The following is a 27,689-nucleotide window of genomic DNA, read 5'->3' as shown; positions in this document are numbered from 1 at the left end:
GAAAAAACAACCATTCACACTCACATTCATACCTATGGACAATTTGGAGTAAAAAAAATTGGAGTCAAAAATTGTCAACCCATCGAAAATCTCAAGAGGTCAACAGTCTGACACACTGTGTCATCTTTCAAAGAACACATTACTAAAAGCACTAAATTTATCACACAGCAACTTAACACTCAAATGATTCATTTTCACTTTCATTTTCTACCGCTTATCCTCACTAGGGTCGCTGGGGTGCTGGGGCCTATCCCAGCTGTCTTTGGGCCAGAGGCGGGGTACACCCTGGACTGGTGGGCACGGGGAGAACATGCAAACTCCGCACAGAGATGGCAGAGAGTGGAATTGAACTCGGGTCTCCTAGCTCTGAGGCTTGGGCAGCCCCATGTGAGTCTATATTATGTCTTATTTATGTAGTATATGTCTTATTTTCTCTTATTATGTCGACCATATTGGGTAGTAGGAGTGTAAAGGTGACTATGGATGGAGGGTACTCCGGATACTCCGGTTTCCTCCCACATTCCAAAAACATGCTAGGTTAATTGGCGACTCCAAATTGTCCATAGGTATGAATGTGAGTGTGAATGGTTGTGTGTCTATATGTGCCCTGTGATTGGCTGGCCACCAGTCCAGGGTGTAGAAGACAGCTGGGATAGGCTCCAGCACCCCCGCGACCCTTGTGAGGATAAGCAGTAAAAAATGAATGAATGAATGGATGAATTTAAATTTTCCTGGATTACTGTAGGGCTGCAGGATCTTGAGGGTTTGAATCTCAGCATGTTCTGCCGGTGTCTACATTGGTTTTCTCCGAGTTTGCCGTCTCCCTCCCACATTCCAAAACAAGTCCAGCTAATTGGATTTTTAAAAATATCCACAGGTGTGAATGTGACTGTCTATATGTGCCAGTTTACGCATGACCTTAATGAGGACAAGTGGTATAAAAAAATGGATTGAGGACTGTATTATTGTAGTCAGTCAAATGTATCAGACATGAATATTTTATTGAAAATGGTTTAAAATATCTAAAACAGAATATTTAATGAGGAAACTATCATACTAAAGCTTAAACAATTCCGTGACGTTGAAGCAGGAAAAGAAAACTCATGCTTTATTCATGCATCATTTTTCTTTCACCCGTTTTTTAAAAGTAATAACACAAAGCATTGGGCTCATTTTCCCCTCACACTGAGAAAACAGACATGTGGGTGCACACCATTGGCTGGCATTATCTTCAAGGATAACTTCACCTCTCCTTCAGGAAAAACATGACATGGGAATGTGTCCTGAGGCAGTGTGCAATGTCAAAAAAAATCCCTCTCTGCATTGCAGCAGCTCATTTTCATTGCAGATTCTTGGCTTGTCGGGATAATGACAGGGTGTGAGTTCTGTTCTTGGGACAAGTTTAAGGGGGTGGACTCAGGCTCGAGTATTCGTACCATGCTGGACGTGGCTGCAATTTGGTGGCGGCTATAATTAATTAGAGGAGCGATTGGACATTGGTTGGGATTCTACTCGCATTCATTCATTTTCTACTGCTTATCCTCACGAGGGTCGTGGGAGGGGGTGCTGGAGCCTATCCCAGATGTCTTCTACACCCTGGACTGGTCACCAGCCAATCAGAGGGCACATATAGACAAACAACCATTCACACTCACATTCATACCTATGGACAATTTGGAGTCGCTAATTAACCTAGCATGTTTTTGGAATGTTGGAGGAAACCGGAATACCCGGAGAAAACCCACGCATGCACAGGGAGAACATGCAAACTCCACACAGAGATGGCCGAGGGTGGAATTGAACTTGGGTCTCCTAGCTGTGAGGCCTGCGTGCTAACCACTCGTACGCCGTGCAGCCTAGTAATAAAATTATTTTTCATATTTAAAAAATGGAATAAAAATATGTAAACTAATAGAAATCAAAATACATCTAAATTAATATTTTAAGTAATTTTAAAAAATTATTATATATATAATGTCAGTGTTTTTTGTACATTTATTTTTTGGCAATATTCATTCATTCATTCATTTTCTACCGCTTGTCCTCATGAAGGTACAGGGGGTACTGGAGCCTAAGCCAGCTGTCTTCGGGCAAGAGGCGGGGTACACCCTGGACTGGTGGCCAGCCAATCACAGGGCACATATAGACAAACAACCATTCACACTCACATTCATACCTATGGACAATTTGGAGTCGCCAATTAACCTAGCATGTTTTTGGAATGTGGGAGGAAACCGGAGTACCCGAAGAACATGCAAACTCCACACAGAGATGGCCGAGGGTGGAATTGAACACGGGTCTCCTAGCTGTGAGGTCTGCGTGCTAACCACTCGAGCGCCGTGCAGCCATTCCAAAAACATGCTAGATTAATTAGCGACTCCAAATTGTCCATAGGTATGAATGTGAGTGTGAATGGTTGTTTGTCTATATGTGCCCTGTGATTGGCCCTTTAGTAAAAGTGATGGCATTAAACATTAAACATACAGTATGCGCATGTACATGACCAATCGTGCCTACGGGTGTCATGGTGCATGTCTATGTGAAGCAAATGTTGAGGTGTGAAGCACAGTCCAGGAAAAAAAAATGGCCTTCTGTGATTAGACCCTCAGAATGCTTAAAGTCCGACTTGTCCTGAAGTAGACATTTGATTGCTGACTGGCCCCAGAGAGGACGCAATATGCCACAAGACACCGCAAGGTACCACAGTGGAACATCTGGGACCAGGTCTGCTTGTGTGCACTTCTGGGTTTTCTGTCCCACGGGAACATCCACACAGGGGCAAACTGGATCCATCCCCAACTCCGCACTACCCAGCTGGATGTTGGAGGACTAAGCACAGCTAGCACAGCTGCCAGTTTCATCATCCCAACTGTGCACTTAGTGAGGACACACCCCCTTCAATCTTGTTACACATCCATGACTCTTTTTGGTCTCGGGGTTGGTCATGATTAGGGAGTTTTTTTGGGGTTTTTCTTGGCAATAAATATGTGATGCTGACCTGGACCTCCAAACATTTGGCAAGCTCCATCATGATGGCTGGGTGCTTGCCACTGCCCATATGCCAGTGTGCTATAATTGGCGTCCCTGTCTTATACATTCAGTGTGCCGGCCAGAAGGACAGACATCCTGAGCAAAATGGCCATTGTCCCCCTCTGGGACACTATGTCAACTAAACCCCTCACACACGACCCCCACCCCCACCTAAGTTCAAAGCACTCTCCTAATATTTTCAAAGCATTTATATCCTTTATAGTTGAATATAATCCATTCTATGATGCTGTCAGTTATTTTGTTCATATATATTTATGTACTTTCATACACATCAACACACAAATTAACTAATGATGTTAAAACTATTCACTGTTTAATTTTACAATGAATGAAGAGTACAGTAAGTAATACAATCAGCAGGGGAGCAGGAGGGGATAGAAAATGAAAACAAAGAACAAACATATAAATACATATAACATATAAATATTTGAAGAGAACAAAAAATCACCCCAATACTACCCTTAATATCAATACCATCAATATTTGAGTCCCTAATCCCAAACTGTCAACTAAGCCCCTCACACACGACCCCCACCCCCACCTAAGTTCAAAGCACTCTACTAATATTTTCAAAGCATTTATATCCTTTATAGTTGAATAGAATCCATTCTATAATGATGTCAGTTATTTTGTTCATATGCGATATTTATGTACTTTCATACACATCAACACACAAATTAACTAATGATGTTAAAACTATTCACCGTGCAGCCTACAAAGAAAAAACAGAAAATATTATTTGAAGAGAACAAAAAAATCACACCAATACTACCCTTATTATTATTATCAATATTTGGTTCCTTAATCCCAAACTCAAACTCTGTTTAGTCCGGAAAAAGGTAAAAAAAAAAAAACACACACAAAAAACAGCAAAACATGCACACACAGTAAATACTTTGATCCTATCCTATCTTATGGTATGTGTCACATTTAAGGCATCGGAGCGATATGCTCCGTTTAGGGGATTATCTGTTCTCTGGAGGCCAAAGTTCCATGCAGGGCCACAAAGGGAGGAAGTTAAACAAAGCAGCAGCCACACCCCACGGCCAGTATACAGAAAGCCCTGTGCAAACTCTGTGTAATTGCACTACAAAAGCCCAATTAACCACAACCCCATGGATATTAAGTGGGAAAAGATGGACCTGTCATTTATGCGCGCAACATTTGCATCTCATGAATCCCTTTCCAAACATCTTTTTAATATATAATTCATCATATTTTCATACTACTTTATTTCCAGATGAATCTAGATCAATGCAAAGTACTCATTTAAATATGCATTAGTATAATAAGCTGTGCAGTCCCCCCCCAAATGCAAGGTAATAATTTTGGTAAGTCTGGGACACCTCTAGTCTAACCCGGTCTGGAGTCCTGCTAGGTTGTGTCTAAACGTTTCTATGGTAATTGCTCAGTATCAAACAGAAGAAACGCTGCACCATCCAACAATATTGGTTCACAATTACTGGCACTTTCATAAAATGGAGTATAACAGCCAAGAGGTCTGCATCGATATCGATCGCTTTAGTTTGATTGCTTTTGCACAGGTGGAAAGCAAACCTCAAATGGCTCACACACTCCAGAGAAATTCAACGCTAAATGGCAGTCAAAGTTTAGTTTTTAACCTTGAGACACACGTGCCGTAAACGTTCACACAGGAGCTGCTGTCGGCCACTCTCTACACTGCTAACTTGCTGCTAGCATTCAGCAAACAGACAACTCTAGTCAGCTGATGTTACACGTATCACTTCCCTGGCCCCGCTTCTTAAAGGCTAATGGTAATGGTTTAATTTAATTTGAACATGCATCAGATGACAATTGAATGCATCACATAATCAGTTCACAGTTCCACATGTCCAAAAGGAGTAGGAAGAAGCAAAGCTTATTAAATCCTACCCCTCCATCTGGTACTTTTACAATCAGTAACTGTTATATTTGTTCACTTCCTGCTTTCCTAATGTAATTTAAGTTATTTTTATTTTTATTTTTATTTTTATTTTTATTTTTATTTTTATTTTTATTTTTATTTTTATTTTTATTTTTATTTTTATTTTTATTTTTATTTTTATTTTTATTTTTATTTTTATTTTTATTTTTATTTTTATTTTTATTTTTTTATTTGTTTCCTCAATTTGTATTTTGGTTCATTTAATCATTTTTATGCTTGAAAATGCTTAATTTAGGCCATGAATGCATACAATTTGCTTCAAAAATGCATATATTTTTCACAAATCCAGCATATTCAACCATAAAACAGCAATCTTTTTTTTTTAATGCAATAGAGTGAAACTGCGATGTAGCGTGGAACAACTGTTCTGCACAAAAAGAAAAAAAATAGTTACATGTACAAGATTACTTTTCCTTTCATTATTTCTCCGAGTGCAAAGGTCCTAAAATATCTATATAATGTCAAAGATGCCCCTCCGTCCTCGCTGGACTCCCTCCCCCATATATGATTGATGATCCAGCGATACATAGGACCCTGTAACAGGTAGCCTCCCCAGGTGCAGGGACCTCCTCCCAGTTCACTAAGCTGCTGCACACTGGCCAAACAAAGCTGAGCTTAATTAACCACGGACGTCGGCCACGACCAGCCAATAATGAGGCACCATGTGAGTAATGTCATAGTATGTGAGTATGTGAAGTCTTCTTTTTTTTTTTTTTTTTTTTTTTTTTGCTGTTGTGAATTATGGATTTTTACCATCTGGTCATGAAGGATGGGCGGTGAGCAGCAAATGATATGCTTGACTTTAACAAAGACGTGGCAAGAGAGAGGGGCGTGTCTGAGATCACAAGCTGAATTATAGCAGCGTGACTGAGCTATTGTGTCCCATGATGGGCTGCTTTATTCACAGCTGAGGCTGCCCCAAATTGTTCTTTTATATTCTTTTATTCTCTTTTATTGAAGCCAGAGGGTGTTCGGGGAATGATTAACAGACAAGACAACAAGATAGAGCCATTGTCAGCCTTTCCCTCTTAATTTAGCCCCCCCATCTATTTATTGTCACTGCTGTCTCTGTGATACAAAATGCACACAGGCTTGCTTGGTTAACTGTGTCTTCACTGGTCAGGTTCCACTAAATTAGCTGTAATAACAGTGAGTCCAGCATCCGTGCCATCTGCGGTTTGAATTGCATAGTCAAAACCAAATTTGCAGGAAGTCTATGTCCAGATAGGTTTGAGTAAATTTCGTCAGAAAGTGAATAAGAAGTATTTGTTTTACTCAAATTAGTGTAAGACTCACATTGACATTAACGGTTGTCAACATAACCGAAACTGTTATGGAAGACAAGAAAGGAGACATTACTTCCATCCCTGTTAATTCCTGTTCATTGTTTCCGGACTCGACCACGAAACGTGGTCCAAAGCAGAATTCAGTATTAGTAAACTGAATATTTTTTTAGTTAGAGCATCAAAAACCTGTTTATGACCTTTTAAGGACAGTTTATACCATTATTAGAGACCTGTACACATGAAATAACACCCCTATAGTCATCTTTACTCTTGTATTACTCAATATTGTAGGCATAGTAAAAAATAGCCATCTTGGAGATAAATAAGATAACACAGACTGACACTTTTTAGCATTGACAGCGTACTTCCTGGTGACAAATTTCCCCGTTTATTCCTGTTCATTGTTTCTGGACTCGACCACGAAAAGTGAATATTCAGAAGGATTCTGTATTACTAAACTGAATATTTTTGTAGTTAGAACATCAAAAACCTGTTTATGACCTCCTAAAGACAGTTTATACCATTATTGGAGACCTGTACACATGAAATAACACCCCTATAGTCATCTTTACTCTTGTATTACTCAATATTGTAGGCATAGTAAAAAAAATAGCCATCTTGGAGATAAATAAGATAACACAGACAGACACTTTTTAGCATTATTAGAGACCTGTACACATGAAATAACACCCCTATAGTCATCTTTACTCTTAGGGTTAGGGTACTAAATATTGTCGGCATAGTAGACACTTTTTAGCGTTGACAGCGTACTTCCTGGTGACTAATTTTCACACAGGAGCTGCTGTCGCCCACTCTCTACACCGCTCCCCTGCTGCTAGCACTCAGCTAACAGTCAACTCACAGGCCCTTCTTCTTAATCCATTTTACTGCTTGTAAACACTCAATTTAGACCATACGTATATACATATAATTTACTTACATATGCATTTACAGTATTAATTTATTCATTTTTGAGTAATGAAACATGATACAATAAACTATTTGCATTAGTACAATAAAATTGTACTAATAAATAATAATAATAACTTTTCGTGTGAGCAAGTCAATAATGCTGCTGTTTATTTTGAAGCTTACTTTGCACTGAACAGGAAGTCACTGTATTAGAGAGTGGTTATGTCATTGTTGTCCTTTCTTAATGCTTAATGATTATGAGGAGGTTGATAATATTAAATTATTGCAAGCAATTCTTATTAGCATTATTAGCATTATTCCACTGTATAATGCTTTGTCACACACCATGCTACTGTATGTGTGTATCTTTTCTCTTCTGGCTCTGCCTTTCTGTTTTCCTTCCTCCATCTGGTGATCATTTTGCAGCCCACCTCCTCCCTCAGGGGTGGCGGGGGGCTGAGGCCAGCTTAACAAACTCCTCCAGAGGGCACCAGGACCTCCTGCCTCTCCATAAACCCAACGAAACGAGGTGTTCATAGCAATTAGTGCTGAGAGATGAGTGGCTGTTCCAGATAATTCAATAGCCGCTGGTACCAACGCGTTATTAGTACAGCCAAGTTTACGAATAGTTGCTATGTCAGGAAATGACAACCTTCTGTGGCGATATTGTCATTAAGAAGTTCCTGAGATCAGAGAGTCAGCCTGCTATGAATGCATGTCTTCAGGCCACAGCGGACGGAGAGGTGCACCATTTTAATAAGTATTCCCAAATGTTCTTAGTGGATGTTTGTTCCTGTGCACTTCAAACAAAACACTTTGATTTATAATATAATAATCTGAAATACTTTAAATTAAAGTAGCTCATATGAAGTGTTAAAAATGATGACATTACTGTTTTAAAGGTTATAATAGCTATATAGCTATATCAATGATCCAGAGGTCCAGAAGTCAGCATAGTGAGAAAACTTGTCCAGAAACACATTTTTATTGACAACTCCTCCATAAAATAGACTCATCTCTTCTGCTCTCCCACGGAAAGTTGTGTGCCGCAGCGAAATGCATCATAGCATTAGAAAATAAAATAATGTAGCTTCTCCACTGCAGAGAAATTTACGCAAAAAGAACAAAGCGAACACTAATAAAAGAACACTAAGTTGTTATTTCCAACTTAGTGGATCCCTACACATTCCCAACTTACAACTTATTTACAACTTAGCGGATCCCTGCGGCACACGGAAAGTTGTGTGCCGCAGTGAAATGCATCACAGCGGAAATGGCGGTTAAAAAATAAAATAATGTAGCTTCTCTACTGCAGAGAAATGTACGTAATTTACAATTTAGTGGATCCCTGCACATTCCCAATTCAACATTCTCCATCAAATAGGCTAATCTCTTCTGCTCTCCCACGGAAAGTTGTGTGCCGCAGTGAAATGCATCATAGCGGAAACGGCGGTTAAAAAATAAAATAATGTAGCTTCTCCACTGCAGAGAAATTTGCGTTAAAAAAAAAAAAAAAACGATAATGTTATTTACAATTTAGTGGATCCCTACACATTCCCGATTCAGCATTCTCCATCAAATAGGCTAATCTTCTCTGTTCTCCCACGGAAAGTTGTGTGCCGCAGTGAAATGTATCATAGCAGAAACGGCGGTTAAAAAATAAAATAATGTAGCTTCTCCACTGCAGAGAAATTTACGTAATTTACAACTGAGTAGATCCCTGCACATTCCCGATTCAGCATTCTCCATCAAATAGGCTAATCTCTTCTGCTGTCCAACGGAAAGTTGTGTGCCGCAGTGAAATGCATCATATCGGAAACGGCGGTTGGAAAATAAAATAAGGTAGCTTCTCCACTGCAGAGAAATTTACGTAAACGAAAAAAGCGATAATGTTATTTGTTATTATAATGTTATTTTTTGCGAAACAGTACTTTTAATAACTTTCTTTGTGCATTTCTGCATCCATATAAACCTCACTTATTTGTTCTCCAAAATCCTTGACAGATTCCATTTCATTGGAAGGGGCAGCCCTTTAATTAGCGGGGGCGTCTCTGAGGAGCCATTACCGTGGGGGATCTTGCCCCTGTTTATTAGCCTGTTTTAATATTGACGAAGGAAGGAGATACAGAGCGGGCCAATCTGGTTCCCTCAGACGGAACACCAGTTCCTGTGAATATGCATGCTGGGATGTGGGCCGTAGGGTTGGTGGGGGTGCCGCGGGGCCATGTGACAGTGGTGATGGACGACCTTGGTTGGGCATCACCTGGGGTCCCTCCTCACGCTACAACAAAAGATTTGGGCAATGATAGAAGAATATCGAGAGCTGCCGATGTTTCACTATAAAGTAGGAAGAATGAAACAGTTCTCAGGGGACAGTACAGTACTGGACCTGGAAGTAATCCTGTCGGATCAAGTTGTCCCGTGGGTTTTGAGGTTCTTCTTATTGTACATTTGAGTTGTAGTTCAGACATAATCTTTGCAAAGAATTACTGATGTTAAACCTTCAAATGGCAAGAATTCTCAAGGATTTCTTTCAATTTTATCTCAGGCTGAATTAAAATTCACAGTGGAACATAAATAGATTTCTCTTTAACTCGCCCTTTTTTTGCAGTTAATTGGTTCCAGACCCAACCTGATGAGAGAATCTCTGCAAAGTAGGATTTCTTCCACATGAATTGAATGGTAATGGTAATGATTTAATTTCATTTGAACATGCATCAGATTACAATTTAATGCATCACATAATCAGTTCACAGTTCCACATGTCCAAAAGGAGTAGGAAGAAGCAAAGCTTATTAAATCCTACCAGTCCATCTGGTACTTTTACAATCAGTAACTGTTACATTTGGTCACTTCCTGCTTTCCTAATATAGTTTAAATTTATTTTTTTTTTACATTTTTTACATTTTTACATTTTTTACATTTTTTTACATTTTTTACATTTTTACATTTTTACATTTTTACATTTTTACATTTATACATTTTTTACATTTTTTACATTTTTTATTTTTTTTTACATTTTTACATTTTTTACATTTTTTAACATTTCTTTTACATTTTTTACATTTATTACATTTTTTTTTACATTTTTTACATTTGTTACATTTTTTTTTCATTTTTTACATTTGTTACAATTTTTTACATGTTTTACATTTTTGCATTTTTTCATTTTTGCATTTTTTACATTTTTTTTTTACTTTTTTTACATTTTTTTTTACTTTTTTTACTTTTTTTTTACCTTTTTTACATTTTTAAAATTTTCTTACATTTTTTAAATGTTTTTAAATTTTTTTAATGTTTTACATTTTTTTCAATGTTTTACATTTTTACACGTTTTACATTTTTTACATTTTTAATTTTTTTTACATGTTTTAAATTTCTTACATTTTTTACATTTTAAAATTTTTTTTACATTTAAAAAAAATTAATTTAAAATTTTTTAGGTTTTTTTATTTTTTGATCCTTGATCCTTTGGGTATTTGGACTAAAAGCAAGTCACCAGCATACAAAGAAAACCATTCAGAAGTGTTTTAATCTGTGTGTCCTCTAAAGCATATATTGTATCTATATGAGGATCCATTTTGTATGTGACAGTTATTATTATAATGATACCAGGTTATTTCCTTCTTTAGGTCCTTCCTTCTAATTTTTTTTTTTTTTTTAGTTTTATTTTATTTTTTTCACATACTGAAGAACGAGGTGATATGACCATACAATGACATAATGTGTACCATAGTAACTGTCAATATAGTGATATATATATACTATATATAACACATCATGAATTGGCTCATCGTTGTGCATTGTTTGAGGTCCTTACTCAATCCATTCCATAGTTTGATTCCACATACTGAAATGTTAATGGCTTTTTAACGTAGTCCTAGCATATAAGTGTTTCAAATGTAGTTCTTCCCTGAGATCATATTTCTCCTCTCTTGTTGAGAAGTATTGGATGACATTTTTAGCTAATTGGTTATTTTTAGCCTTATGCATTATTTTAGCTGTTTGAAGATGAACTATATCAGGAAGTTTAAGTATTTGTGATTTTAGAAATAAGGAGTTAGTATGTTCTCTGTAGGCGGCATTATGATTTATCCTTACTGACCTTTTTTTGCAGTACATTTAGCGAGTGAAAATTGCTTTTATAGTTAAGTGAATAGTTTTGGCTTTAAAAAAAACTCATTTTTTTTAAAACCAAAAATCCACAATTTTGCAGTGTCGTGAATCGCGAAAATGCAGCAATCCACCGTCCCTGACTCAGCTGCTCGTTTCCAATGAAGCCCCAGTCAAGAGGTCCACGGACTCAAAGGGCAGACTAATTACCAGCCCTCATGCATCTATTTTAGCCATCTTGTTTGTGAAAGCAAGATTAAGGAATGTTGAAACATATGTTGTCAAGTGCTGGCTTTGAAAAGATCTCTCGATGCCAAAGTAGGTTCAGCAGTGTATCCAACCTCTTAAAAACCTCCCAGATGTAATTACATCCAGGGATTATGTCCTATCCACACTGGGAAGGAAATAAATTGGTCACTGTGTGAGTTTTTGTGCATGTCTAAGTGGACGCACTTGTTATTGACAGATGCTCCTCTCTCTTTCTGCATGCTAAAAAGCACCATTTGTCACAAAATGTTTGTATTCTGAAAGAAATGGAGAGAATCCGATGAGGATAATGATGGCTTTAGAGACGTACAGTGTTAAGATTAATCATAATAATAATCTAAGCATGGACTAATGGACTATATGGATTATTTTGTCTCTGTTTATTTTTGTGGGCTGCATGGTGGTCGAGTGGTTAGCGCGTAGACCTCACAGCTAGGAGACCCGAGTTCAATCCCACCCTCGACCATCTCTGTGTGGAGTTTGCATGTTCTCCCTGTGCATGCGTGGGTTTTCTCCGGGTACTCCGGTTTCCTCCCACATTCCAAAAAAAAACATGCTAGGTTAATTAGCGACTCCAAATTGTCCATAGGTATGAATGTGAGTGTGAATGGTTGTTTGTCAAACAACCTGTGATTGGCTGGCCACCAGTCCAGGGTGTACCCCGCCTCTCGCCCGAAGACAGCTGGGATAGGCTCCAGCACCCCCTGCGACCCTCGTGAGGATAAGCGGTAGAAAATGAATGAATTAATGAATATTGCCAAAAATAAATGTACAAAAAACACTGACATTATATATATATAATAATTTTAAAAAATACTTAAAATATTAATTTAGATGTATTTTGATTTCTATTAGTTTACATATTTTTATTACATTTTTTTAATATGAAACATAATTTTATTACTGGGCTGCACGGCGGACGAGTGGTTTGTGCGCAGACCTCACAGCTAGGAGAAATTGTCCATAGGTATGAATTTGAGTGTGAATGGTTGTTTGTCTATATGTGCCCTGTGATTGGCTGGCCACCAGTCCAGGGTGTACCCCGCCTCTCGCAGCCCGAAGACAGCTGGGATAGGCTCCAGCACCCCCGCGACTCTCGTGAGGATAAGCAGTAGAAAATGAATGAATTAACATTATTAATATTGAATCGTACTTTGTGGAAATTCACTTATCGTGGTTCATTTCAGTGATAAACGAGGGACGACTGGATATGTGGGCAATGCCAAAGCATGTTCCAAAAAATGTACCCCGCCTCTCGCCCGAAGATAGCTGGGATAGGCTCCAGCAATGAATGAATGAATGAATGTTTATTTTATAGTCACATTATCAGATAACAAGTTGCTGCTTCATAGTGTATGTTCTATCTTGGAATATTAAATCAGTGTATCAAAAAAACAGACATTTTGTTTTTAAATCATGAGCTGAAATAAAAGCAGAAAATATTCCCTGTTTCAGTCGAGAAAAGCGATAATAGAAAATGTAATGCCACATATCTTACTTATCTTGTGAAAATATGGACAGTAATGCTTATGTCAATCATGCCGGCTAATGGGGTATTGAGCCGCGGACGGGCTGTGGTCAAGAGGTCTGTGTGGTTCAGCTGCTCCGCACCTGGGTTCCAGTGGGGACGGGGTGGTGCACGGTCTGCATTCACGCACCATAGCTAGAGATATGCATCATCCTCAAATTCGGGTATTGAAACTTTACCTAAATGAATAATAAATAATAATAATAATAATAATGACTTGATATGATGAAAATAGGCAAGAATCTAAAGAACAAGAATATATGTGGCAAGAACATTTCAACATTTCGTGAGCAACTTATACTGTATAAGCAGAAGATTTTTTTTTAGTATTCATATTTTTCCCATTCAATTAGATTCAAATTTGCTTCATTGGTGTAAATATCACAACAATATTTACAAAGCACCAAGAATCAATTCAACAAAAATTAATAAAATCATGAAAAGATTGCATTGTACTGTTAAAACTCGCTCTGTTTGTGGGCGTACGTGTGCATTTTGTTTACAGTATATTATTGTATGTGTGATTTTGTGTGTATATGGGGAATACATAATCAAAAGAAATAATAAAATATAATAATAATAGTAATAATGATTTTATTAAAACAATTGCAATTATCACAATTATGTTATCTTTTTGAATTATAATTTAATAATTAAAGATTCCTTTAATGTATTCAAATGATATAATGTGTAATATTTATAATTTTATAAATTTTATAAATTTATAATTTTATAAATAAAATTAATATTTTTCCCTCAAAAAAAGACAAAAAATTATCTTGTTAAAATCCTCAAAATGACATCTACACCTTGCCCCTCATTAAAAGAAGAAAGAACAAACAACAACAAAAACCACAAAGATCATTATTTTGTCTCATATTACATTTGTAGGAAGTTATTACATTTACAGTTTTTCACTTTCCCACATATGTAATAATTTCTAATAAATGTAATAGTTATTACATGTGCAGGAAATTCAGTATAACGTTTGTGGGAAATTGATTACATTTGCAGGATTATTACATTCAAAGCTGCAGATTTGTATTACATTTGTGGGCAGTTATTACTTTTGCGGGTGTAACAAGGCATGAAAAAAAAAATTCTTAATGTTACATGGATGAGATGTTAATGGCCTCCGAAATGTGCCTGATTAAAAAGCTATGTGATATTTAAATGTAATGCTTTATAGACGACTGCTGGGTTTGTAGCCATTTTGAGGTGGATACACTGTCACAAAAAAATCACAAACGAAGTAACCAATAGTGTTTGAAAGCACTTGAACTTGGATTCCCTCACACCGACCTTTTCTTGATACGTCCATCAGCTCCACTGAGGCGTGACATGACTTTGGCCCTTTACCCATCCTGGATGTTTTGTTTGGAGCTGGCGGAGATCAGATGTTGTTGGTCATTACATTGCCTCTCATTAAGCCGCCTGCGTCGTACGCACAAACCTAATGAGACAGTGTTTAATGTCCAGAGCCCCTCCCTGTTTGTGGATATAAGGAGAACGTGTGTGTGTGTGTGTGTTAGGGTCCGTCGAGCCAAATTACCTTCCCGTCCCGTCCGGCGATGGCACCTGGTGCCCGTTGTCGCTCGGGGGGGAGGTTAGCTCTGGGTAGGGTAGTCCACTGGGAGAGAGGGAGGGTGGACTCAGCTGGAGGAAGTTAAAGAGCTAAACGTTGATTGGGGCGGTTCTGTGAGTCTATTCCGAGGACTCCAGGGGGTTCTTTTGTTTAAGGATGTGTGGGAGAATCTAACATGAATACCAGAGGGGTTAGCGTTCCTTTGATGCAATGGTGATCATGTTTGTTGTTCTACATTTTCATACGTTGTGTATCAAATGACAACCGATTATAACAACAAAAAAAGAAACAATGTCATATCATCTTTACCAAAAAAAAAATGACTGTACGGTCATCCCTCGTTCATTCAATTCATTGAATTCAATAGAAATATTGAAATATAATATAAATATTGCATTCAATATAAATAAATGGAATACTGTATCTTTGCCCCACTTTTACCCATGTTTTAGCTGTGTATAAACCAATTTATGTTATGTATTTTAATGTATCTTTTGCTCTGTTGATTTGCTTTTATTCAACTCCATTTTTCTGTAAATTTTTCTATATTTTTTTTTCTTAAAAAAATCATTATTATTATTATTATTTGTACGAAGAACATAAATACTATTACCATTAATAGTGCCCCACAGACATAAAATAACACCCATAAAATTAAATTATCTTAACACTGCATTTAGTCCAACATGATAGAGTGAAAAAGTTATCCTCTCATTTCGTGTGGAAGTGGTACATTTTTTTATTTTCTACCCCGCTCTGTTTGAAACACTTAATTTTAGAACACATAAATTAGAGGCTAACTACTTAGCTTGGTAGCTTGCTATATACCGTATGAGAGGGGTGGGCAAACTAAAGCCCGGGGGCCACATGCGGCCCACCAAGCATTTGAATTGAAAAAAACACACAACAAAAATGTAAAATTAAATGACATGTGGTGTGATGTTTAAAGTGCTCCTGAAAAGTAGTCAAATAATTCAAGTAAAATTATAAGCATAAAATAGTGTGTGTGTGTGTTAAATATATGTTCTGGCCCCTCGGACATTTTTATTAACTCAAAAAGTTTGCCCACCCCTGCCGTATGCTATGAACGGCGGCCGTCTCTTATGTATTTCCAATCCAGTCCACTTTATTTTTATAGCACATTTTATAAATAAAGTTTCCAAAGTGCTGCACAGACTAGTAAAATAAAAAGTAAAAATAAAATACAATAAATAAAGGTACATATTGAATTTAATCCAAAACTAAAAGCTCAAATAAGAAATAAAATAGTAAAATAGATATTAAAATATTAAAAACAAGACATGACAATGTATATACAATGTTGTATTCTCATGTTAAACGATGCCAAAGTTTCAGAAGTGAGCTCTGAAAGAAGTTTGGGAAGGTTCAAAACACTCTGTTTTAAAAGGCGTGGTAAAACTGCTTCTTTGTGATGTCACAAAGGGGCGGATTTCCTTATATGGTTCATAGTTAGGACAGACTTTGGGTGTGTGACCAATCACAGAGGAGTGGGCATACCCGGAGGCGTGGCCGTGGGTGGAATAAATTAAAAGACTGTTTTGGCAGGAAGCATAAATCAAGGAAATTGGTGCAGATTCTGGAATATTTGGAAGTTGGAAGTTTTCTGTGTGGGTTATTGTGTGGAGCTGCTCTATAGGAGACCAAAAAGGGGGCGAAAATTGAGCAAAATAGATCCCCTTTAAATAATAGGAGTGTTATTGCATGTCTACAGGGCATCAATAATAATAAAAAAAACTATTTAGAAACTCCAAGATGGCTATTTTTTTTACTACGTCTACAACATTGAGTAATACAAGAGTAAATATTACTATAGGGGTGTTATTTCATGTGTGCAGGTCTCCAATAATGGTATAAACTGTCTTTAGAAGGTCATAAACAGGTTTTCTATGCTCTAACTATGAAAAAATTTATTAATATGGAATCCAACTTTGCAGACCGATTAAGTGCAGCAAATGAGAGACGAATGTAGTTGTATTTTAGAAAAAAAACATCACAAACATGCTATAACCCTTTTACCTTAATGGGTCTCAGTTCTATGATCAAAAAATTAAATTATTATAGATAATTTTCTCATGTGGCAAAAATCAGAAATGAAAGATGCAACTCCAACCATGACTTCTCTTCTTTTTCTTTCCCTCTCTTTCAGTGCGACATGCTGAATATAGCTTGTCTCCTGCAATCAGAATCAGCCGATCATTCATCATTTCAGACGAGCTGGTGAAGATCCAATCAGGACACTGAGTGGATGGGAATGAGATGGACTCTAGAATGGAGTCAAAAGAAGTCAAAACGACCCTAAAGACTGATGGTTTGTTCTCGGAGATCTGATGAAAAATTGAAGTGACGAGGTCTGGAAAAATTGAATAGAATGTGAAAATAGAATGTAGTTTTAATGCTTTTCAACAATTATAGTGATTACTGATAACTTCAGATAAAGAATCATGAGGGATGAGCTGCCATTTGACGCCCCTGCACAATGTGAATTTGCTCTTGTGCAAATTCCAAATGGGCAGTTTGGTGATGTTGAAGGAGACAAAGCCTTTGAAGACGTTTAAAAGCCTTCTCTTGCAGATACAGATGATTCATTTTGGCCGATGATTATCCCATCCCGTGTCTTGATGGACAGACCAGTACCTTTACGGATACTCCGGATCCGGGCCGGTGACATTTTTGGGGGGTATACTACTTTATTTTTTTTATTTCACAGGATCTTTTAAGACATTTCAAATGACTTTCTTACTAGTATTATTCAATGTGTACTGCATATTATATGTCCAGACTTTATGGACACACTATAATGCACCGCAGTGTTCAAATCTAAAGGCCACACCTCCTGGTGTTTCCTGTCTTTGACCTTTATTCGGCAGCTAGTAATCCTCATCTGAAAAGAATGTGGCTGTCATTTTGGCCAGGTCAGGACCCCACAGGCCACAAAGACATATCAAGCCAAAAACTGGACAGATGGCAGAGCAGGCAAAGGTGGATAGTAGTCCCCGAAGGAAGGAAATCAGGCATTGTCACAGGAATGATGAAGTAAACAATGACACAAGGCATCAACTGGAGAGTCAAAGTACCAATTATATACTGAAAATCCAATAAAAGGTCTCATTGGCTGCCCTGTGATGACACTATTCAGTGGCTATGTAGGGCAGCCATGACGAGAGGAGTTTCAGGCGTTAGAAAGTCTGAATTAAGTTAAAGTGAGTTAAAGAAGTTCATTTACCTTAAATTTTACTTTTATTTTCTCAACAATGCCAAATCATAACACATAAATTGGTTCTAGACCCGCCCGTCATATTTGAATTTAAGATTCCTTGTTTAAAAATAGAATATTTTCTTATTTAGAGAATTTAAAATCTGTTTATGAAGCTCTAAATACGTTTTTAAAGACAATTAGAGCCCTCTAGATATGAAATAGCACCCCTACAGTCACATTGACACTCAATATTAAGCAGTATAGTAGCCATAAAAACAGAAAATAAGACCAACTTAAATAAGATATAATATAAACACATATGTAACATTACTGACACCTCTGAATGCCTTACATTTACTTACTTATTTTTTCTTACTTATCTTTTTCTAGTTAACTTAAACTAATAATAGTCCATAGTCAAAACAGCAATCACTTATTATTAATTAATAATAATAAATGTATTTATTTATTAAATTAATGAATGTATCTTTCATCTTAATTGATGTATTTATTTATTTATTTTGAAAAAAACTCAAACTCAAATTCCCCAAGTGGTGAGAGACATCTGTAATAAATATAATAATATAAATATATATATATTAATTAATAAAGTAATTAATGTATTAAATTAATTATTAAATTAATTAATTTATATTTTATCTTAATTAATAAATGTATTTATTTATTTATTTATTTTGACAAAAAGAGTGAATTCAAACTCAAATTCCTCAAGTGGCGAGGGACACCTGTAATAAATATAATAATATAAATATATATTATAATAGAAACAGTTTTGGCGCTTTTTTTTGTATGATTCATTCATTCATTTTCTACCGCTTTTTCCTCAATACCAAGTAAATAAATGGCCAGTATTGCGGATAAAGATATTGATACAGATTACTTGAAAATTGTCAATATCTTTGAATGATTTTTGTGATTTTGCATTTATTGTTAATGCATTTTTTTAACAAAAATATATATTTTAATCAACCTTATTTGTGAACAATTAAACAATAACGCATTGAGCAACATGAAATCAGTTAAAAAGATAACTGATATATGACAATACAAACAATGTAACAATAAGAACAACATAATTTAAAAAAGGGAAAATCAAAACACAGGAAAACTGAAAAATATCACATCGCCGCCACATTACTCATGGTATCGATAGTGTGGATGTTTGTATCGATCCACCCACCCCGACTTCCCGCCCACCAACCGTAGCAACAGAGGCAACATGGCGGCGTCCAGCAAAGCAGACCAATCGCCAGAATTGTCAACGCCGTTGAAGATACCGAAAACCGAGGCGCCATCCCCGGAGTCGGAAGATTTGAGTGACAGTAATCAATACCACTCTAACCCCTCCACGCCCAACCGCTTCTCTCCTTTGAACGTGGGTTCCGGGGCTGCCGGCCGGACAGTGGCCTCCTCCTCCACCAACAGTTACACGGCTTGCCGGGGGATGTCGTGGACGCCGTCCGAAACAAACGCCCTCATAGCGGTGTGGGGCAACGAGCGGCTAACGGAGGCCAAGATGCAGCAGTTGGAGGTCGCGGGGACCATGTTCACCGGTAAGGCCCCCGGTCCTGCCATGTACGAGCGGGTGTCCAGAGCCTTGTCGGAGCTGGGCTACGAGAGGACCCCGTCTCAGTGCCGGGAGAGGATGAAGGTACATACGGCTATGCAGGCACTCAAGCCCCGCAGACGTTAGTCATCAGCTCCCGTAGTGTCATAATGTGTGGAAGGATGACAGCCTCATAAAAGCACATCTGTTTACAATGGCCTAGCATGATGATACCTAATTACAATGTTGTCTTGTACCATAACTTCTATTTTGCCAATATAAATTATAATTTTATTTTCAGAATGCAACTTTTCCATCTTAATACTTGTACTTTATTTTTGTAAATTTAGTGGTGATTTTAATTTTTGATTTTAATTCAATTTTTTACATTACATTACATTACAATCGAATGCATCACATAATCAGTTCACAGTTCCACATGTCCAAAAGGAGTAGGAAGAAGCAAAGCTTATTAAATCCGACCCCTCCATCTGGTACTTTTACAATCAGTAACTGTTACATTTTTTTGCTGTGCTTTTTCTGTATTTCACCCAAATTGGGGTGGTATAGGTCCTATACCATAGGTGTCAAACTTAAGATCCGGGGGCCAGATTCGGCACGCAATATCTTATTATATGGTCCTGTAAAAAAGCCTGGAAAAAATGTAATAAAATACCCTTTTTAACTTCTAAAAAAATTATATTATTCAGAAAATTTTATAATAATATACAATTATTAGTATTTTATTTTGTAATTTTTAAAATTAAATTAAAATTAATAATTGTACAAATTATGCAATAGTTATTTGTGTAATGAAATTACTGCTTGGAACCTGATTTTTACGGTAATGTTAATGGTAATGGTTTTATTTCATTTGAACATGCATCAGATTACAATTGAATACATCACAATCAGTTCAGTTCTTTTTTCAATTTTATTTAATTTTAAAAAATGTTATTTTTTTATTTTATTTTTGTGATATGACCATTCAATGACATAATCAGTACCATAGTAACTGTCAATATAGTGTTTTTAGAATGTGCCTCGGGCCAAAAAAAACAAAAAACAAACCCGCTGTGGGCTGCACTTTGGACGCCTCTGGTCCCCAAAAATCCCCAAAAGTAAATGATTGGAAATTTGTGGGAAACACTGAAGTGACACACATTATTTTTGGAGTCTTTCTGTTCTTCTATTGTGTCTGCTTCATCACTTGCAATACAATGTGTGTGTATGCCGAAGTTACAGTTGGATGTCCTTTTGTCCTCCCCCGGTCCACACAGACACTTCGACGCTGCTACAGCCGTGTGAAGGAACATGGCATCGGCAAAAGGAAGAGCAGCTACACCATAGAGCAGCTGGAGAAGGTATTTGGTCAGGGAGGCTGGGACTCCCAGACTTGTGCCCCAGTCCTGATCAACAGTAGTGGACTGTACCAGGACATGGAGTCTGATGGCAGCACCTTGGAAGATTTCTCCCAAGAGGATTGGTGCAACCAGGTGTTAGATTCTGCTTTCCACGAGGGAGACATAGATGCTGGTGAGTGTTTGCTCAGTTATGGTAATGGTAATGGTTTAATTTCATTTGAACATGCATCAGATTACAATTGAATGCATCACATAATCAGTTCACAGTTCCACATGTCCAAAAGGAGTAGGAAGAAGCAAAGCTTATTAAATCCTACCCCTCCATCTGGTACTTTTATAATCAGTAACTGTTACATTTGGTCTAGTGGTTAGCGTGCAGACCTCACAGCTAGGAGACCAGGGTTCAATTCCACCCTCGGCCATCTCTGTGTGGAGTTTGCATGTTCTCCCCCTGCATGCGTGGGTTTTCTCCGGGTACTCCGGTTTCCTCCCACATTCCAAAAACATGCTAGGTTAATTGGCGACTTCAAATTGTCCATAGGTATGAATGTGAGTGTGAATGGTTGTTTGTCTATATGTGCCCTGTGATTGGCTGGCCACCAGTCCAGGGTGTACCCCGCCTCTTGCCCGAAGACAGCTGGGATAGGCTCCAGCACCCCCGCGACCCTTGTGAAGATAAACGGTAGAAAATGAATGAATTAATGAATTTTATATATACACTATATTTACCACTTCCACACAGAATGGGAGGAGATTATTTATTTTTTTACTCTTAGGATGTCAGACATTTTATAGCTGACTTCATGCAGCTAGGAGACCCGAGTTCAATTCCACCCTCGGCCATCTCTGTGTGGGTTTTCTCTGGGTACTCCGGTTTCCTCCCACATTCCAAAAACATGCTAGGTTAATTGGCGACTCCAAATTGTCCATAGGTATGAATGTGAGTGTGAATGGTTGTTTGTCTATATGTGCCCTGTGATTGGCTGGCTGGCCACCAGTCCAGGGTGTACCCCGCCTCTCGCCCGGAGACTGCTGGGATAGGCTCCAGCACCCCCGCGACCCTCGTGAGGACAAAGCGGTAGAAAATGAATGAATGAATGAACTGTTACATTTGTTCACTTCCTGCTTTTATAATATAATTTAAATAAAAATGAATTTTTTAATTTTATTTAAAAATTAAGTTTATTTTTTAAAATGTATTTTATTAATTATTTATATTTTTATTTATTTAATTTTATTTTTATTTTTTGGTCACGTACCGAAGTACGAGGTGATATGACCATACAATGACATAATGGGTACCATTACCCTAGTAACCATAGTAACTGTCAATATAGTGATATATATATATATATATATATAGCACATCATGATTCATGGTTCATTAGGGCGTAAGTGTGTTAAAAACAAGAACTCTCATGTGTTTTGTTATGTCTAGAAAAAGTACCGATGCCTAGAAACAAAGCTCTTCTGATTCAAGCTGAGCTATCGGAGAAATCCCAGTAAGTGAAGTATAACTTTTGCATTGTCGTTGAAGTTAGTGCGTGAACAAATCGCACCGATTTCAGCTATTTTTTTCTTTTTTTTTTTTTTTAACCCCAGAAAAACCAACGTGATGCAGACGCTGATACGTATCCTAGATTCTGTGCAGCTGAAATGGGAACACTTTCAGACTTGGACTGAGTTTTCACGGCTGCACCTCTCCAACAAGCTGGCCATTTTCGGAATTGGTTATAACACTCGCTGGCGAGAGGACGTGCGCTACCATTACGCTGAGATCAGCTCGCAGGCGCCGTTGGGAAAGAGGCTACGAGAATATTTCAACCCAGAGAAGCCCGAGGGCAAAATTATTATGACCAAAGTTCAAAAGATGAACTGGAAAAATGTGTACTATAAGTTCCTGGACATTACCATCAGCGAGGCGCGCTGTCTTGAGCTGCATATGGAGGTGGACTGGATCCCAGTGGCGCTGTCCAGGGAAGCAGTGTGTAGCATGGGAACATACCACTACCTCCTACCGGGGGACATACCCAAAGCATATGGACTCTACGCTATTGGTTTTGAGGCACCGTCATCAAGTCGGACATCTAACCAGGTTGATATTAAAAACTGTACCTTACCTCAGTGTGACTCGGAGAACTGGGCAGATGGAGAAGGATCAGGGGATTGTGACATCACAGAGACTCCAGTCACTTACTGCTACCTTGGCATCGCTGAAGATAGGACCATACAACAGTGCGTCTTCCAGCATTTCCAAGGTTCCGGCAAACATTATGTCCACGGTGAGCCCTCCTCTGTGACTTGCTTCCTTCAAGAGAACTGCCAAGACTCGGTGGAAGGCGATGCCGCCGCTCAGTGTTTGGCTATTTACATCAAATTCATAGAGGTGGATTTGGACTTCCTGTCTGCGGGATCCTTAGTGGAGTGCCTGGAAACTGCTGTTGGTTATTCTTTGAAGTACAACAACAAGGATTGAAACGTAACATTTGCTGCTTCGGTTTGCTATTTTTCATGAGTTTTATCCTGGTTCCTGGGAGATTTTTCCGGCATTGTTGTCCGTCACTGAGAAACCGATAACAGCTGGTTTAGGCGACCCGATAACCGCAACCAAAATGACTAGCACTAGCGGTACAAATAAACGGATGTGTGACCGAGAAACATGAACACTGAAGCAGCAAAGTTACTTGGCGTCCCCTGTGACTGGATTAATCGTTTGCGATTATCTCTTAACACTAAATCTACAATCATGCACAATAAGGTTACATTAGTTTTTGATGAAAAACAGGAAGTGTCAAATTATTCTAAGTGTTAAAGAATGTCAATCACTACAATGTCTGCTGCTTGTTGCGTGAAAATGACTGCATGTGTCTGTGCGGTTGCCGGGGTGGCTAACGTCAATATACATCAGTCTACCTCGGCGAACAAAGGCAACAAAGGGACCATAAAATATCACATTTATTCTACGACTGCCTTTAACCTGACTGACAAACTGTGGACCTTTTAAAATGTACGGTACGGTACGGTACACCACCAGCAATTCCAGAAAACAATTGGCTAGCGACCAGTCCTGGGATAGGCTCCAGCATGCCCCCGCAACCCTAACAAGGACAAACGGCATAGAAAATGGTAGATGTTTCAACACAGCCCTCGCTCACGATGCAACCAAAACTAAGTAACAATTGAAACACATTAAAATATATGCTTACACGCTAACATGAATGCAAAACAATTCGTAAATGCACAAACCTACCTTACTCACGGTGCAACCAAAACTAAGTAACAAGAGAAACACATTAAAATATACGCTTGCACACTAACATGAATGCAAAACAATTCATAAATGCAAAAACCTACCTTACTCACGGTGCAACCAAAACTAAGTAACAAGTGAAACACACATTAAAATATACGCTTACACACTAACATGAATGCAAAACAATTCATAAATGCAAAAACCTACCTCACTCACGGTGCAACCAAAAGTAACACAATATAAATGCATCTCACAGACAACGCGGGTATCGCAATAAACGCTTTACACAGTACAATACATGCTAAACTACACTGTTATATATTATTTATAACCCGCAAGGCATGATGGGTAACATAATGCCAGGGAACTGCGGTTGCGGGCTTCCCAGCATGCCTTGTGGGTTATAAATAATATATAACATAGTATAGTTTAGCATGTATCTTACTGTGTAAGCGTTTATCGCGATACCCGCGTTGTCTGTGAGGCGCATTTATATTGTGTTACTTTTTTGTTGCACCGTGAGTGTTTTTGGGTTGATAAAGCTCCAAGCTGAGTCACTGCATCTGCATTTCCCCAAGTGGAAAGTTGTTGTTTTTACCACTTTGTGTTGCAAATGAAAGGTTTTGTTCCACAATACGGCCTAATTGTTGAGATTTGAAGCAAAAAAAAAATTTGCGAGTTTTCCCCCCCAAATCCAAAAATAATAATTGATCAAAGATGAGACTATGCGGGGTGTCAAATATTGCTAATATGTGGGCATTCACTGTATAGGAGTTGTTAGGCAGTCTGTCAACGTATAAGTCTTTCGTGGTTACTGGGTTAAATTCTGAGTACAGTGTGTTTATTCCAGTTAAGTTATTGTGGAAGTGGTAATGCATTTTTTTTTCAACTACACTTTCACAGACGATTACAAATTTTAATTGAGATTTTATTGATTGTTGAGAATTTGGTCAACTCTGTGGAATTGATTGTTGATTCATATGTTCTTTACGCATCTTTAAAAAACACTCTGAACTCATCTTTCCGCGCATGCAACATAGGCATGGAAATGGGAGCTCAGAACATTTCTCCATGAAAATTTAAAAAAAGTGCAACAGTTTGTTTGTATTTGTTTGGCTTTTCTTGCACATGTTGTCATGGCAAATGATATGATGATGTCATCTCTCCCAACCACAGAATGGTATACAGGAAGTCACCCATAGACCGGTAATATAAAGGATGCCTTTATGAACACTATTTGGGACTTTTGTGTCAGTACACTGCACAAGAATATATAAGAGAGAATAATATATATATATATTGTCTTTGTACTGTGTGTGTATATATATGTATATATACATAAAGTAAATACCGTATATATAAATACACAGTATATAAAATGTACCTTGTATTAAAAACAACAAAATATAATATAAATATTAAGCATTCCAGCTTTTGAAAACTTGCGATGTTTATCTGTTTTGGTATACAGTACATTAAATGTCTGGTGTTTACAATTCCACTAGTTTATGCCTTGTTCTTTTTTTTTTTTTTTTTAAATCTGTAATAAACGGCAAACCAAATAATAAGCAGGACATTCTTTCATCTTTTATTACTCAGTGATGGTATGCTTATATGAACAGTAATTTTGTTTCACTGCTATTGTTAAATGATGAAGACTCTTTAAAGTGTACTTAGTACTGTGGCATTGACCTTAACATCTTCACTGCTGAACATGTGTGGTTGTAGTGTATGGGTATGGCCGCAAGGTGGCAATAGAGAGCTGTTATTAAACACATGTAACTAGTGGCTGAAGTGTCCCAATTGTTGATGCTGAGAGATAGACAAGTATTCATACTGGCTGTCCCTAAAGTGTGGATACTATAAAGATTTACTGTATACATTTATACTTATACTTATACTTATGTATTAATGGGAATTTTTATGTAATTTTATGTGTATTTTATAATATTTTTAATTTGTTAAATTAACAAAAAAGATCAGTATTTATCCGCAATATAATTATTCATTTAAAAAAAATCTTATATTCTATGCCTATTAAAAATACATACATATGTCCAGACTTTCAACACACCTTATTACATATAATATATACATATAAATATGTTACATTTAATTAATAATTAGTATGTGAAAAGACAACTGCAGTCGTTTCACAAGCTGTCCTATCAAGTCATTGAGCAAGGTGTCCAGTTTCCATTGATTCAATGCCTCGAGGGTAGAATGACCCCTAGATAAATAACAATAATCTAAATAGGACAACTGCAGTCTTGAACCGAAAGCTGTCCTATCTAGTCATTGAGCATGGTGTCCAGTTTCCATTGATTCACTACCTTGAGAATAGAAAGGCCTATATGAATAACTAATTATCTAGATAGGACAATTGCAGTCTTGAATTGAAAGCTGTCCTATCTAGTAATTGAGCATGAAGTCCAGTTACGATGGAGTCAATGCCTCGAGGGTAGAATGACCCCTAGATAAATAACAATCTAAATAGGACAACTGCAGTCTTGAACCGAAAGCTGTCCTATCTAGTCATTGACCATAAAGTCCTGTTGCGATGGATTCAATGCCTCGAGGGTAGAATGACCCCTAGATAAATAACAATAATCTAAATGGGACAACTGCAGTCTTGAACCGAAAGCTGTCCTATCTAGTCATTGAGCATGAAGTCCAGTTGCGATGGATTCTATGCCTCAAGGGTAGAAAGACCCCTAGATAAATAACAATAATCTAGATAGGACAACTGCAGTCTTGAATTGAAAGCTGTCCTATCTTGTCATTGAGCATGGTGTCCAGTTTACTTTGCTAATTAGTATGTGAAAAGACGAGGCATTCAACGTGGAAGCGGAGAGCTCAGGGGCCAACAGCCACGCGACTCTGGACATGGCTCATCAACTACGGTGCCCACAGGGCCTCCTGGCCCCGCGTCAAGGTGCGGTGCACCTATTTTTGAACACTTAATCTTACAGACAAAGATATGGGCAGAAGCAAAGCGTTTCCATTGCTTGGGAGAGATGAGAACGGTACTTCAGGTAAGGAACTTCAACTCAAAATAAAAACTTTACTGTTGCACTTGCACGAAGTTTGAGTGTTCATCGTGGGGTTAAGCAGGGGACACACATTCACAACATCCACTTGTAATTGAGAGAACATTCTGTTGACAGATCTTTTTCAAATACCTTTACAACGAGCACGAGCCCTCTTTCTTGAAAGATTTCTCATCAAGAGAAATACCAAAGACTGTTACACTCATCATTTCTATCACCCTGGTAATGAACTCCCTGGATAGGCTGTTCCCTCTCCAGTTTCTAAAGATGCTTCTTACACTGTTTGGACGAGTATGTGGCTGTAGAATATCTAATTATTCATTATTTTATTATTGTCCTCATGGTTAGCAGCAAGCATTCATTTTAGGGAGCCTGGGAACCCAACACAGTGGGGATCATTGGTTTAATCCAGATAAAATATATAGTCTGAGTCTGGAACTGTCCTATCTAGTCATTGAGAATGAATTCCAGTTTCAGTCGATTCAAGGATAGAATGACCTAAATAAATAATAATCCAGATAGGACAACTGCAGTCTTGAATTGAAAGCTGT

General features: G+C 37.7%; 1 protein-coding gene across 1 annotated transcript; it reads left to right on the top strand.

Annotated features, from left to right (window-relative positions):
* Positions 1-18,991: 18,991 nt before the first annotated feature.
* On the top strand, positions 18,992-24,338 carry LOC131138306 (myb/SANT-like DNA-binding domain-containing protein 2). The gene is made up of 4 exons (XM_058087123.1): positions 18,992-19,576; positions 20,752-21,007; positions 22,274-22,337; positions 22,438-24,338. The coding sequence occupies exons 1-4, from the start codon at positions 19,145-19,147 to the stop codon at positions 23,309-23,311; spliced, it is 1,626 nt and encodes a 541-aa protein (XP_057943106.1). The 5' UTR covers positions 18,992-19,144; the 3' UTR covers positions 23,312-24,338.
* Positions 24,339-27,689: the final 3,351 nt, after the last annotated feature.

Source organism: Doryrhamphus excisus, chromosome 11, assembly GCF_030265055.1.
Source record: "Doryrhamphus excisus isolate RoL2022-K1 chromosome 11, RoL_Dexc_1.0, whole genome shotgun sequence".
Lineage (NCBI taxonomy): Eukaryota > Metazoa > Chordata > Actinopteri > Syngnathiformes > Syngnathidae > Doryrhamphus > Doryrhamphus excisus.
Note: the sequence above shows the minus strand (reverse complement) of the source record. Positions and strands in the feature narration are given on the sequence as shown.

Excerpts from the sequence above, each read along its gene's own strand:
- LOC131138306 (XM_058087123.1), top strand. The coding sequence starts at position 19,145 with ATGGCGGCGTCCAGCAAAGCAGACCAATCGCCAGAATTGTCAACGCCG. Across the intron at positions 21,008-22,273 it reads CGAGGGAGACATAGATGCTG|AAAAAGTACCGATGCCTAGA; the intron begins GTGAGTGTTTGC and ends TGTTATGTCTAG. Across the intron at positions 22,338-22,437 it reads GAGCTATCGGAGAAATCCCA|AAAAACCAACGTGATGCAGA; the intron begins GTAAGTGAAGTA and ends TTTTAACCCCAG.